The 13,021-nt window shown below is 44.1% G+C and overlaps 1 protein-coding gene across 11 annotated transcripts in view; it reads left to right on the forward strand.

Annotated features, from left to right (window-relative positions):
• OSBPL3 (oxysterol binding protein like 3) overlaps positions 1-13,021 on the forward strand; it is a 90,308-nt gene that overhangs the window by 48,040 nt on the left and 29,247 nt on the right. For 7 of the 11 annotated variants that reach the window (XM_083578581.1, XM_083578582.1, XM_083578587.1 and 4 more), the window contains 7 exons: positions 1,172-1,345; positions 2,448-2,574; positions 4,592-4,695; positions 4,808-4,900; positions 6,353-6,451; positions 7,618-7,774; positions 10,815-10,945. In XM_083578581.1, the coding sequence (XP_083434707.1) occupies positions 1,172-1,345; positions 2,448-2,574; positions 4,592-4,695; positions 4,808-4,900; positions 6,353-6,451; positions 7,618-7,774; positions 10,815-10,945 (885 nt within the window). The remainder of the gene's footprint in view (positions 1-1,171; positions 1,346-2,447; positions 2,575-4,591; positions 4,696-4,807; positions 4,901-6,352; positions 6,452-7,617; positions 7,775-10,814; positions 10,946-13,021) is intronic. The other 4 variants (XM_083578584.1, XM_083578579.1, XM_083578585.1 and 1 more) reach the window with 1 other exon arrangement.

The raw sequence follows: 13,021 nt of genomic DNA on the forward strand, positions 1-13,021 counted from the left end.
TGAACTAGAACCTCTTTTGCCTGTCAGTAATATGTGTGTAGCTAAGGGAAATCACGCTTCTGCAGTTGCCACTGCTGTTTTCCCATGGTGTTCAGTACACTGCTTTCAAAGATACATATACAGTTTAACCTTACGTTACCAATTTTTAGCTGTAGGGTATTTCTTAAAAGCCTTTTGATCAGAGCAACCCTGGGGGATAGAACCTGAAGCTTGAATTTGTATTTAGCGTTGGCTCCAGATGAACCCACAGAAAAGAAATAATGATTTGAAGTGGAGCCGCAACTGAGTCACAAGCCATAGAAGACAAAATTGGCTGATGGGGGGTGCATATAAGAAACTCTGCCTTAAGACAGACATTGATTTGTTTTTGTTTTATGCGTGACTAGAGTGTGATGTATTTAATATGTTTTAAATCGTTATAAACTTACATAATTAAGTTGGACTTGGGATCCAAATTGCTGCCCGGGAACTTCAGACTCGAACTTCGGTTCAAAGAATTTGTGTTGATCAGTACAGAATACAACTTGCATATACGGCAAACTCAAAAAGAAATGCAATAGGAGCTGAGTATTATGGTGTAGAATCCGTTGCCACTTTAACTTTGGCTTGCTGGTCTGATTGGTTATTTGGAACAGGACAGGCTGCCCATGGTCTCTGTGTCACCCCTTGGTTTTTACACTTAGCCTATAGCTTTCCCTTTGTTCTGTAGGTGCCTGGGCCAGGCCCTGTTTGCTACCATAGAGCACTGTGTTCGTTGCCTTTCGTCCTTCCTGCAGCTCAGCATCCCCTTCATCACTAGGCTGAGAAGTAGAAACAAGTTACCAGGACCTCACTAGGAGAATTTCCTTCCATCTGCTGCAGCAAAACCTTCTCTGTCATTCAGTTCAAAGGAGCAGTGTAAGAAGACTGGTGTTGCACTCATGTCCTGTTTATGGCCACTGTAAGAACAGAATGCTAGACTAGTTGGGCCTTGATAGATGTGGCCCAGCAGGTTGCTTCCTATGTAGGTTTTCCAGGAGGCAAAGCAGTCTAGGACTGCAGAATTACTCATTTAGTAAGGACTTAGAACCAATTGAGGGGAGATAAATGAGGTATTTCATCCCACTTATGCTGGGTTGTAGTAATGTGGAAAAATATAACTCTTGTTTTTATAACCTCTGTTTTTCTCTAGGCAAAATCTCAGGAAGTCTTTGATGAATGGGTAGCAAAGCTACGCCATCATAGAATGTATCGTCAAAATGAAATTTCCATGTTTCCGCATGACATCAACAACCATTTCTTTCCAGCATCAGCTTCTGTTACAGACTCCGTAACTGGCTTTCTGGAATCCACGGCAAGCAGAAAGGTAGAAGCCACAGGAATGGCAGATGATGGGCTTCCCTTGGGGCTTAATTTGGTCTGACCTCTGTGTGCAGAATAAAACAAGGAATAGAGCTGATATTTGAGGAATAAACGCAATATGTTCCTTTCAAAAAACCACTGTAGTCCTCATTCTTTTTCCAGTACCAGTGGAGGTAAAAAATGAATGTCAAGAAAAGTTGAGATTTGGGAATTTGGTGGCTTCAAAATAAAACATAAAGAAATCAAAACAAAGCTTCATCCAAGTCAATTGATACTAAGCAGCATATTTAAGCTTACATTAACTGAAGAAAGGGCCACTTTTCATGCTTTCTTTATGTGCTGTGTGACCTGATGAGTATTTATATGGATAAGCAACATGGTGCCCTTCAGATATTCTCAGACTACAACTCCCATCATCCCTGCCCATTGTCCTAGCTGATCGAAACTGATGAGAGTTGGAGTGCAGGACATCTGGAACACACCAATTTAGCTAGCCTTGTTCTGTGGTGTTTGGGAGGATACAAAGTGCAGTATAGCCCGTCTCATTCTTGTTGTTCACTTTCCTCACTTCCTGTTGTTCTGGCAACAACCTGGTCATTTAGGTAGAGAAACTGTCTTCACCAGGGCTGTCCAGTTGCCTTCCTGACAGACCATGGATTTTCTTTGCCCAAATGTCCGTAACGGCCTGATGGCCATTGATAGAAAATATCAGTGGTGAAGCAGTTGGGAAGTATTTGCATTTTGGGGTTGTGGAAATGACAGCATTAATGGGTCTTTACTAGTATGTAAGAATTTAGCTTGAAATTCAGTAATTTTAGTGGGGCAAGGCCTCTGAGTGTACTTTATCTTTCAGCCAATGGTGCAGGTTGAGTTTTACTTCAGGGATGGAGAACCTGTGGCTGCCCAGACTCCCATCAGCGCCTGCCTCAGGTTTCCCATCCCTGCTTTAATATTTGGGGAAATTGCTTTTGCAAAGCCTTTCCCACCTGAAGTTAAACATCTGTACTTGCTTTTAAGTGTCATTCACCATAACAAACCATGCAAAGTATTTCTCCCCTTACTGGAATATTTTTTATTGATGATGTAATCCTGTTTCCACGCAACAGCGAGGCAGCATGACTCAGCAGAATTCATTGCAGACTGGAAGTAGTTTGTCATTCTCCTGCTCAAACAATGACTCAAGGATCCCACCTTGGCTGCAGTCTTCGGAGGATATGGAAAGATGTTCAAAAGGTAACTTTTCTCTAGTAGAAAGTCAGACTTCTAAGTTACTTAGTGTTCACAGGACGTTCTTCATGGTTCTCTGTCCTGATGCAACATCCGCCTTAAAAAGCAATTTTTAAGGCGGAAATTGGAAAGCAATTGGAAAGCAATTTTTAAAGCAAGCTTTGATAATAGACCATGTGACTCTGAAGTTAGGGTTACTTCTCCTCCTCTCCATTTCAATAGCTTTTTTTAAGGCGGAAATTGGAAAGCAATTGGAAAGCAATTTTTAAAGCAAGCTTTGATAATAGACCATGTGACTCTGAAGTTAGGGTTACTTCTCCTCCTCTCCATTTCAATAGCTTATCACCTGCCTTGTCAATTGCTTCAGCCTCTAAAAAGGACTGGACTCCAAATAACAGGTGACTGAAGTTCAAATGGAGAGTTTGAAATAACTTGTTCCTAGGTGGGACATAGATGGGTGGTGGAAAGATGTGTAAAGCGTGTGTGTGTGCACCCCCTGGGAATGAAAATGGGGGTGGGGGGTTGGTTCCTTTACAGGCTTTGGGCTGGAGTTCCTTGGGCTAAAGGTGATATTGTCAGAGGTGTTGCAAAACATAAGTTAGGCAGCATAGCTAATGATCAGGGTTGGTGAGAACCACAGGGCAATAGGTTCCCCACCCCTGGCGTAAATCATTGTCCTAGCACTATGCTCACCCCAGCTGCAGGACTCCTCACTGTGAAACTTATTTTTTAAAAAACAAACAAGCCCTGTTTGCTGCTAGTGTCCTTTTTAGGCTAGGAAGGAATGAGGAACGTGCAGTTGAGTACTCTCAGCATGGGGAGAAAGGCAGAGAGGACATGCAGGTGCATAGGAACTGAAACTTGGTTTCAGAGCAGATTAGGAACATAGGCAGCAGCCTTCTAGTGAGTCAAGCCAGTGAGCTACAGCCCTTCCTTGGTTTGAGAAGAACAGATGGAAGACGATTAGAATGCCCCTGAAAAAAAGATTTGTTCCAAAACACATTAATAGATAAATCCTTTTCCTATGTACTTCGGGGTATACTCCATTTTCCTTCCTCTGACTGGGGTCTTCCTTGCTTCTGAGTACTGCCAGCATACCAGCATTTTCTGCTATTGTGTTTTCCTCTCTGCTTTCCTACCCAAAACTCTCTCAGAAGCTCTCTTCGAGAAAGCAACTGGGCATGTGAACTACCTTTAAAATACCTTTTTCTCCTAGCCTCTGTTTTCTAATGGTGTGTGTATGGGTTTGTTTGTTTTTTTGGTGGGGATGGAGAGGGAGGGAGAAATTCAGCCATTCAAGAAAGACTAGCCCCCAGAGCCTAGTTTATGTGGAACATCTTCTCCAGTCTTGTTTACACGTCACTCAGTTTTACTGCTTCGGTTTTTGATAGGGCTGTTTCAAGTCACATTCTTGTAAGAGAGTGCTAACTTAGCTGTGTATTAAGAATTAGACAATCTCATCCAGTCCCTCGAGGAAGCTAATAATTACAAGGCGAATAATGCTTTATGGTGCTAATAGTCTAAAGAAATGGAATAAAGGAGGGCCAGGACTCCCTTTCTCTCTTCGTCCATGTCTCCTGAAGGCTCCCCCTCCCCAGACTCTGACAAAGTGCAGCTGCTCAACAGAGGAGGAGGCTGTCTGTACGTTCCTGTCTCTGCCCCCTCCCCTGAACGCAGACCCCTGACACAGCCCTTTTAAACATGGATCATATATTTCATAGGTGGTATGTTTTTGCACCACTGCTTTGTGCGTGCTAAAATCCTACCCGCCTATTCGTAAGCTTCGCTTTTAATAGCTGTTTCAACAAATCCTGGGAGAGTAACCACAGAATCAGAATGTAACTGACAGCCAGACACATCCTTCATAATCTTCTGAATTACCTAGTAATCAGTTACCATTAGAGATACTGAAAGATACTTTGCGCATACACTAGATAAATGGAGGGGTAGATAACCTCTTCCTCCCTCTCCCCTCCCCCTCTCTTTTACAAAGCACCGAAAATCGTTTCTTTCTTCCCAACAGACCTCTCCCACTGTCATAACTATCTGCTGGAAATGAGCCAGCTTCTGCAAAGCATGGAAGTTCTCCACAGGACATACTCAGCGCCCGCCATAAATGCCATGCAGGTTAGTTGTGGAAATTGCTACCTCTGTTCGGTCATGCTGATAGCTCGTGTCAGCTTTCTTCCTAGATTTGTGATAAATGCCGTTCTTCTCTTTCCTGTGTGCTGTTCTAAAGGGCATCCCCTTTGAAAGTCCTAAAAAGGAAAAAAGAACACACAGGAGGTGGCGTTCCCGAGGTCTTAGTAAAGATGCGAAAGGAATGTTGCAGGTAACCAGCCTCTCTTCACCCATCCTCTTCCAGGCTTAGCCTAAAAATGTAGTGAGGATGAACTGGTGAAAACTCATTTTCTCCAGTATAATTGATGGTCTTAGTAATTGCTCTCTGTGACAGATGGTGATTCCGTTCTGCTGGTGTGATATAAGCAGAGGGTGCTGCATTCACTAATCTATTGAGCCTTTCGTTCGCTGAACTTTTGACAGCATAATAAATAACATTTATATCCAAGATTGGCTCCATCCATCTGGAGAATGCACATTTATTTGGGTTGCTGAGTTTACAAGGGGCTGCAGAAGGGTGAAAGGGGTAGCGCAGTCGTAAGAATACACACTTTGCATGCATAATATCTCACGCCAATGCCAAACATTTCCCATTAAAGAATATCTGGAAGTGGTTTCTTAAGCCTTAGAAAGCTGTTGTCATTTTGGGGTAGGGGAACTAGGGTAGTATTGGTCTGACGCAGATGAGGGTAGGGTTGTCATGCTGGTCAATTGATTGGTCAAATACGATTAATTGGCTGCAGTCCAACATGTTAGGAGCACCCTGTGTGACTAACAGCTTTCTGTTGCATCCCAGTGTCATTTGACAGCAATACAAACAGTGAGAGTCCCTTGCTGTGCAGTCCTGAAGGAATCAGGGCTGCCCATGCAAGTCCACTCCTCACTTTTTGGAACAACTATTCCCTGACTTCCTGCCTTCTCCCTCACTTTTAAGCAGCATGGGTGAGCTTCTCCTACTAGTCACGTATTGTAACCACAGCCATACTTGAACAGGAACTCAGGCTTCAGGCTGGGAAGCATCAAGGAAACATACACAAACAGTCCTCATGGAAGAGACACTGGTCTCAGCTTACTGGCTAGCCAGAAACTGACCCTGTAGCATAGGGATGAAGAAACTTTTTCAGGCCAAGGTCCACATCACCCCATGGCAGTCTGTTGGGGGAGGAGGACATTCCAGTAGCAGGTGGGACCAGACCCACACATCATTGCACAAAAATAGGTCTGCTTTTATTATTTAAACTTCACTATCATTAGGTCTTTCAGTAATCCACTGCTTATATTTCGAATCCTGCCCACAACTTCATGTCTGGGTGATACTTTGATAATCCATCAATGGTCCCAATTCCTCCTTAGTCATGATGTCCTCTTAGTTTGGCAGTTAATTTCGCTGTTTCAGCATAGTCCATCAATTTCATAAGCCATTATTCCTTTGAATTGTTTGCATTTCCTATGGGAAGGAAGGGCTTTTGGGAGGTCCCTCTAGTTCTTTGGGCAACTAGCAAATTCTCTTTATAGCATACGTGTTTAAATGCTTGTCTATTATTTGGCCAGTCAATTGACCAAGTTTTATGTTTTTGTTTCATTTTTTTTATGTTCTTGACCGGTCAAATACCACCCCCCTAATATACTGGCCAATGCTCTTTCTGCCATGTCCGTACTCCAGCCTAGCAATCCCACCACCCCTTACCTTTTCCTTCCCCATACCTCCAATCCTCTGAATTCAGCAAGGCATTTAATGAGGAGCATGAGCACATCCTTTCAGGTGAGTGATTGACAACTTCCTCCGCAGCTTAGGTGGGGACTTTCTGAAAGAGAGCAGGAAGCTTGAATAAAGCTAGGAAAGGAGACAATTGAACTGAGGGGGGGGGGGATTGCATAGATTGACAGAGAAGGGGAGGATTGAATCCTGGACCAGAAAAGAGAGTTGAATGGTGTACTCTGTAATCACCTTTTAAGCACAAGTTAATTGACATTTGTGATGGGTATTGGCCTGGCCTCAAATTAACCTCAGGTCCCGTCCCCCCATGCACAAGCAAATCCCACAGTACTTACATTTATTTAATGTTGTTTTTGCTAAGAATATAACATTTGGGCTTTCGTGGGGTTCTTTTGCAAAGAGTCTGTAAAGAACATAGAAAGGATCGCATTAGGCCCAAGCACATGGCTTGGCATTTCGTGTTTCAATTGTAAGCTGCTGTGGGCATCTGCTTGTGAAGTGGGGAATAAGTTTTGTTAAATAAATCAAGAAATAAGGAGAAGGGAAGGAAGAGATAAAGGGGTGGTAAATAAGTAGTGAGGCTAAGGAAGGGGGAAAGCGAGGTGTGGTATAGCCATCGTTCCCAGTGGTGCTGGGATTGTTCAACCACGGTTTTGCTTGAGTGGGTATTGAGGGAGGAAAACGTGCCGGTGTTCAAGGAATAAGGAAGTTCCTAGGCGAAAGAGGCGGAAGGAAATTGTTGGCAAATGACTCTGGGTAAAATAGAGTGAGCAAGTGAAAGGAACTATAATTGTGGATAGGGAGCAGGGTGAGGTCTAGGGAAGGAAACTGGAGCAGAGGGTTCAGGATAGAGGGGATAACTTAATGGAAAGAGAGCAGCTCAGCATCGATTTTCTGAGCAATCTGAAGTGAGAAGAGAAACAGCAGGAAGGAAAGCTTCAGTGCGGAAGGTGCAGAGATGAAGAGCACCACTTGAAATGCTCAAGCAAAACTTCAGAACCCTTAACTAAGGGTTTGGGTAAGCTCCATGGACAAATCTGTGGCGTAAAATGGGGGTGCAGTAGGGTAAGGGGGCTTCTTCTGGTTTGCGAGTGGCAATGGTCTGTTTCAGATCAATGTCTTTCCCTTCCTTTCTGAATCTTGAATGTAAGTTGCTGGCAAGCTGGAACCTTTTGTACTAACATCGCACCGCCGGTGTGTGTTCCTTATAGGTACCAACTGTTCTTTCTGCTCCATTGAGACTGCACGCTTCCAACCCCAATTTATCCACATTAGATTTTGGCGAAGAGAAAATTTACTCTAATGGTTCCGAAACGACATCGGAATTCTCTAAAATGCAAGAGGACTTGTGTCACATAGCACACAAAGGTAAATGAAATTTTACTCAGTGACAATTTAAAAAAACAACAACCCAACAACATGGAAGTTAGAGGTGGGGTTTGTGAGAAATCCAGTAAAAAAGTGGTGTGCAGTTAATGTTGTAAGAATTCAGTTGCTTTTAAAATGCCTCTTGCACAATGAAAGAGTTATCGAAGTATGGAATTGTGATTTGAGCTTTGGACCTTCTTTTGAACAGCTTGAACCAGACTAATTATTGTTTCTTTCAGCCTTATCTGAATTAATGCCTAACTTTATGTATGCGCACATATTAAGGAGGCATCTAGAAAAGAACGCTCAGGTCCATTTTGCAAATCCTCCCCATTCATCATAATTCTCTGACTCTGGCCTTCATCCAACAGCCCTCATGAATATTTGTGGCAATCTAATCCATTTCTGAACTGTTTATGTAAGTCTAGGGAATCTTCTAACCTGAAGAGCAGTTGTGAAAGCCTTTATCTGAAAATGCAGCTGTATATTGCATCTGGTTTATGTGTACAGATGTTGAATGTAGCTTCCTGAATTTTAGAGTTGGCATTTGTGATGTAAGGGGGTTGCTATGGTAGTAACCTATTTTTAGTGGATGCCGAAGAGAGGGGGAGAAATCATTTTAAGGCGCTATGAGGCCAGCTCAAGCAGGCACTAGTCAGCCCTTTTGCAAGATTAATAAATAAACCAGCAGCTCACACTTTATTAGTATGTCTGCTAAATCGTACCATCTGTATTCATTTTAACAGTGTTCTAGTAGCAAAGGGAAAGGGAACCTTGGAAATGACAGAGATAATTATTCAAGTCTTTTATAAAAAGGATTTTTTTAAAAAACACATTTCATTAATCACAGAAAATATTCCGTGACCTCACACCTCACACCATCTTGTTTGTAGGTAAAACTCTGGCTTTTTGAAGCTGCTTTAAATCCCCATGTTGCTTTGTATGATTAAATCCATTATTTAGTTCAGGCTTTGCTCAGGGTTAGGTGGTGAAGCTGTGTTTGTGCAGAATCACAGAACTGTAGAGTTGGAAGGGAACCCCAAGGATTATCAAGTCCAACCCCCTACAGTGCAGGAATATTTTCCCCCAACATGGGACTCAAAACCACCGCCTAGAGATCGAAAGTCTCTTGCTCTACCAATTGAGCTATCCCAGCATAGGGGAACATGGGTGGCGCTGTGGTCTAAACCACTGAGCCTCTTGGGCTTGCCGATTGGAAGGTTGGTGGTTCAAATCCTCGCAATGGAGTGAGCTCCCATTGCTCTGTCCCAGCTCCTGCCAACCTAGAAGTTTGAAAGCACACCAGTGCAAGTAGAAAAATAGGTACCACTGTGGCAGGAAGGTAAATGGCATTTCTGTGTGCTCTGGTTTCTGTCACGGTGTTCCGTTGCGCCAGAAGCGGTTTAATCATGTTAGCCACGTGTCTGTGGACAAACGCCGGCTCCCTCGGCCTGAAAGCGAGATGAGTGTTGCACCTCATAGTCGCCTTTGACTGGACTTAACTGTCCAGGGGTCCTTTACCTTTACTTGTCATCAGCATAATGATGAAATACTTAATTATGCACCCAGAGAAGCCATGCCTCAGAGGTATCCTGGTTCCTCCTGCTGCCATCCCTCCCTGTATTGTCGTTAGTATACATTTGTAGTCTGTCCCTCTTACAAAGGATTCAAGTTAACACATTAATATAAGGACTGAAACTGTGACCTAGAGCCCTGTAGCTGTCAATACTGATGACTTTGAACATTGACTTCAGCTGGGGAAAGTGCCCAATGACAAGGTTGCAATTAAGCAATGGGCAGTTACGTCATGCAGGCCCACCATTAGCTGGTGTTACATATTTCCTGGTATCTTGCAGTGATAACATGTCAAGTTATTTTTTGCTCAAGGCTGCAGATGTACATAACATGAAAATAACTGACCTAACCCTGAGCTTTGCATTCCTTACTTGCTGTTCATTTGTATTTTGTTGTTTAGAAAATGAACACACCGAAGATCAGTGCTCTTAAAACTCATTTCAGTTTAGGTGCTTACTGCTTTTTATATTGCTGAGAAGCAGCCTGGTGCAGCAGTTCGTGTTGGACCTAGGCTCCAATCCCCGCTCGGCTGCCATATCTCAGCTTAACTCTATCCCACAGAGGATAGAGTGGGAAAACTCCAAATATAGTGCCAAATACAGATACAAAAGTTATTAGATCAGTAGAGAAGCCTTGCAAACAAGCCCAGAAAAGTTACTAAGCTGCAGTTCTATTAGCCTGCTAAGAAGCCTAGTGCCTAGTGGTGTGTCGGGGGCAGCAGGCCTCTGTAAATCAGTTGCTGGGATTCACAAGGGGTGAAAGCACTGTTGCACCCAGGTCCTGCTTCCAGGCTTTCCATAGGCTGGCATCTTGTGCTGGACTAGATGGGCCTTTGATCTGATCCATCAGAGAGAGCTCTTCTTATGCTCTGAGGTTTTTAAATTGTGGATTTCCTGCTGTTTTTAGAATTCTGCGAAGCAGCAAGATAAATAAATAGTAGGTTGCATTTCCATACTGTCGATAGAAAACAGAAAACCATCTCTTCTCTAGCCAGCATGGAAACTTGAGCTACCAATTGCGCAGGCAAAGGAGGGATGGATTGCTCTGTCTCTTGTGTCAGCTCTTGCATTTCCCTATTGACCACTGAGGGAACAGGCTGGTGGGCTGGAGCGATTTGTTGCTTCTCTGCCAGCCTGCTCACTCACCTGCATGAAATTCATTAAAGCTGCCAAGTGAGTAATTAAATGCAAGGCTTATCTGGTCATGAGCAAATAATCATAATCATTGTCCACGGTTGCATTACATTGTGGATTTGATTTGGTGTGTGTGTTTATTTTATGAATCTGTATCCCTTCCCCCCCTTTTGCATTAAAATCTTGGAAATCACTTTGCTTTGTATTTATGTAATCAGCAACAGAAATGTTTTCATTCTTGCTTTTTGCCGTGCTGTGCTTGTCTCTCCAGCTGCTCTTCTGCACACATTTTGCCCTTGTGTCGTTTCTGTAACTTTGACTATTTTCTATAGTGTACTTCACCTTAAAGTCGGCTTTCAGTACGATCTCGACGGAGAGAGAGAAGCTGCAGCAGATGTTTGAACATGATTCAGCCTCATCTCCATCTGCGCAAATAGCTGGACTGAAGAATGCCTTATCATCTGTAAGTGACCCACATTGATCGCTCTGATGTTCAGAGGCATGCCTCATAAATCACTTGCTTATCTCGTCTTGGTTTGATCTTTGCCTGTGTTTACAACTCACTGAAATAAGACCGATGGAATGCCATCGAATGCATGAGGAGCCTTTCGTGTCCTGAACCTTTTGATGTGTGCATATTCATTTCTTTCGGTCATGAGTTGTCCATCATTGGAATGCCAGGTTGCATATGAACGTTGTATGTCTAAGGGGTGTTCAAAGGAGACACGATGTTTGTCTTTGTGCTTCACATACAGATTTATGTTGCAAACCCCTAAACCAACCTTCCCCAACTTGGGGTCCTTGAGATATCTTGGACTATAAATCATGCCGGCACAGCTAATAGTTGAGGATCATGGGAGTTGTGGTCCAAAACAACTTGAGGGCACCTGGTTGGGAAAGACTCCTCTACGCATCGTGTGGGGAGGTCTTGCATCTTCAGCAATGTTGCGTCCCAAGTGCTTTCCTTTTTCCTCATGGGAATGAACGATAGCCTTTCTGCTACATGGCGGAATGAGAAGTAGAATAGTTGAAAGCAACAATATGGGCTACTTGAGACATGAATCTGATTAGGTCCAGAGTGTGTTCCCAACACACTTAACTGCGGCTCGGATTTTAGCCTTTTTTTCTTTGCTTTATATAGTTCATTGAGAGATACTGAGAACTATCTGCATAGCTCTGGTTTGTGTTCTGCTTCTTGGCTGAGTCTGCTATTTTTCTGGGCCATGGGATCAGGTGACAGAACTCAAGGCAGCTTTATAATGCACAGGGAGATTTTTTTTGGGGGGGGGTAAAGTAGAGTAAACCAAGTATGTCCATTGTTGGAATCCATCTGTCTCGAGAGACAATGGAGTGCACCTCCAGGGGTGAAGTTAAACTGCTGGAGAATCACAGTGCCTGTTGTGGCTGCAGAGACCAGTTACTCATAGCTGCTGCCTCCAGCATTGTTTTTGCTGTGTTAGCAGCCTCGCTTGTGGGCCAAAGGAAAACAATACATTTGGCATCCACTTGGCTACAGGAGTTGGAAGAAGGAGACGTACAAGGCACCATCCAACCGTCTTAGGGACTCCACTCCAGATTTGTGTAGGGTTTACTCCTTAACCCTTTTGTCTCCCCAAAATATCCCACAAGGCAATGGGTAGGGATTTTTCCTTGGGGTTTGCTCCCAAAACCTTTCTCACCAATGAGTATAGCTGCAAAGCAAGTGGAGGTTTAGGTTCAGAGTTCTCCTTCTCCTCCCTGACACCAGGTGTATCAGTGATGGATTTTTCAGCATTAGTTTCTTACTTGACAGATGTAGTTCGGCAATAGGGCCCATGACCAAGATGGGTAGTGGGCTCTTGCTCACTCTTCCACAGTCTTCATGCAGAGGCTGGATTATGGAGGAAACGCAAACTCTGGATTTGCTGTATTGAGCACTAGAGGCCCCCTATAACTCAAAGACTCTAGGCAAGCAATATGTGGGCATTGTATAAATATCAATAAACTTAGTACCTATAAAGTAGTTTTTAGAAATTGTGGGGAATTACCGTATTTTTCGCACCATAGGACGCACTTTTTCCCTCCTAAAAAGCAAGGGAAAATGTGTGTGCATCCTATGGAGCGAATGCCGGGGGGAGGCAGGCGGGAAAAGCCCCCAAGAGCTGCACACAAGCTCCGTGCGCTCTTGCGGGCTTTTCCACAGGAATGAGAAGGGACTGACTGGCCGCATCAGTCCCTTCTCCCACCTCCCAGAAAAGCCAGGAGAAGCCGCGATCTCTTTAAAGGAGCTGCGCGGCTTCTGCCGGTTTTGCGGGAGGTGGGTGAATCCCCCCACCTCCCAGTAAAGCCAGGAAAGCCCTGCGCAGCGTCTCCCGGCAAGGAGAGGCTGCACGGGGCTATGGAGTCTTTAGCCCCACGCAGCCTCTCCTGGGAGGGAGAGGCTGCACGGGGCTAAAGGGGAAGCCAAAACAGCGAGCGGGATCCATCCTGCTTGCTGCTTTGGCTTGCTCCATAGCTGCGCTCAACCCCTCCGGCAAGGAGAGGCTGCACGGGGCTATGG

This window comes from Podarcis filfolensis (genome assembly GCF_964270895.1).
Source record: "Podarcis filfolensis genome assembly, chromosome: 12".
Classification (NCBI taxonomy): domain Eukaryota; kingdom Metazoa; phylum Chordata; class Lepidosauria; order Squamata; family Lacertidae; genus Podarcis; species Podarcis filfolensis.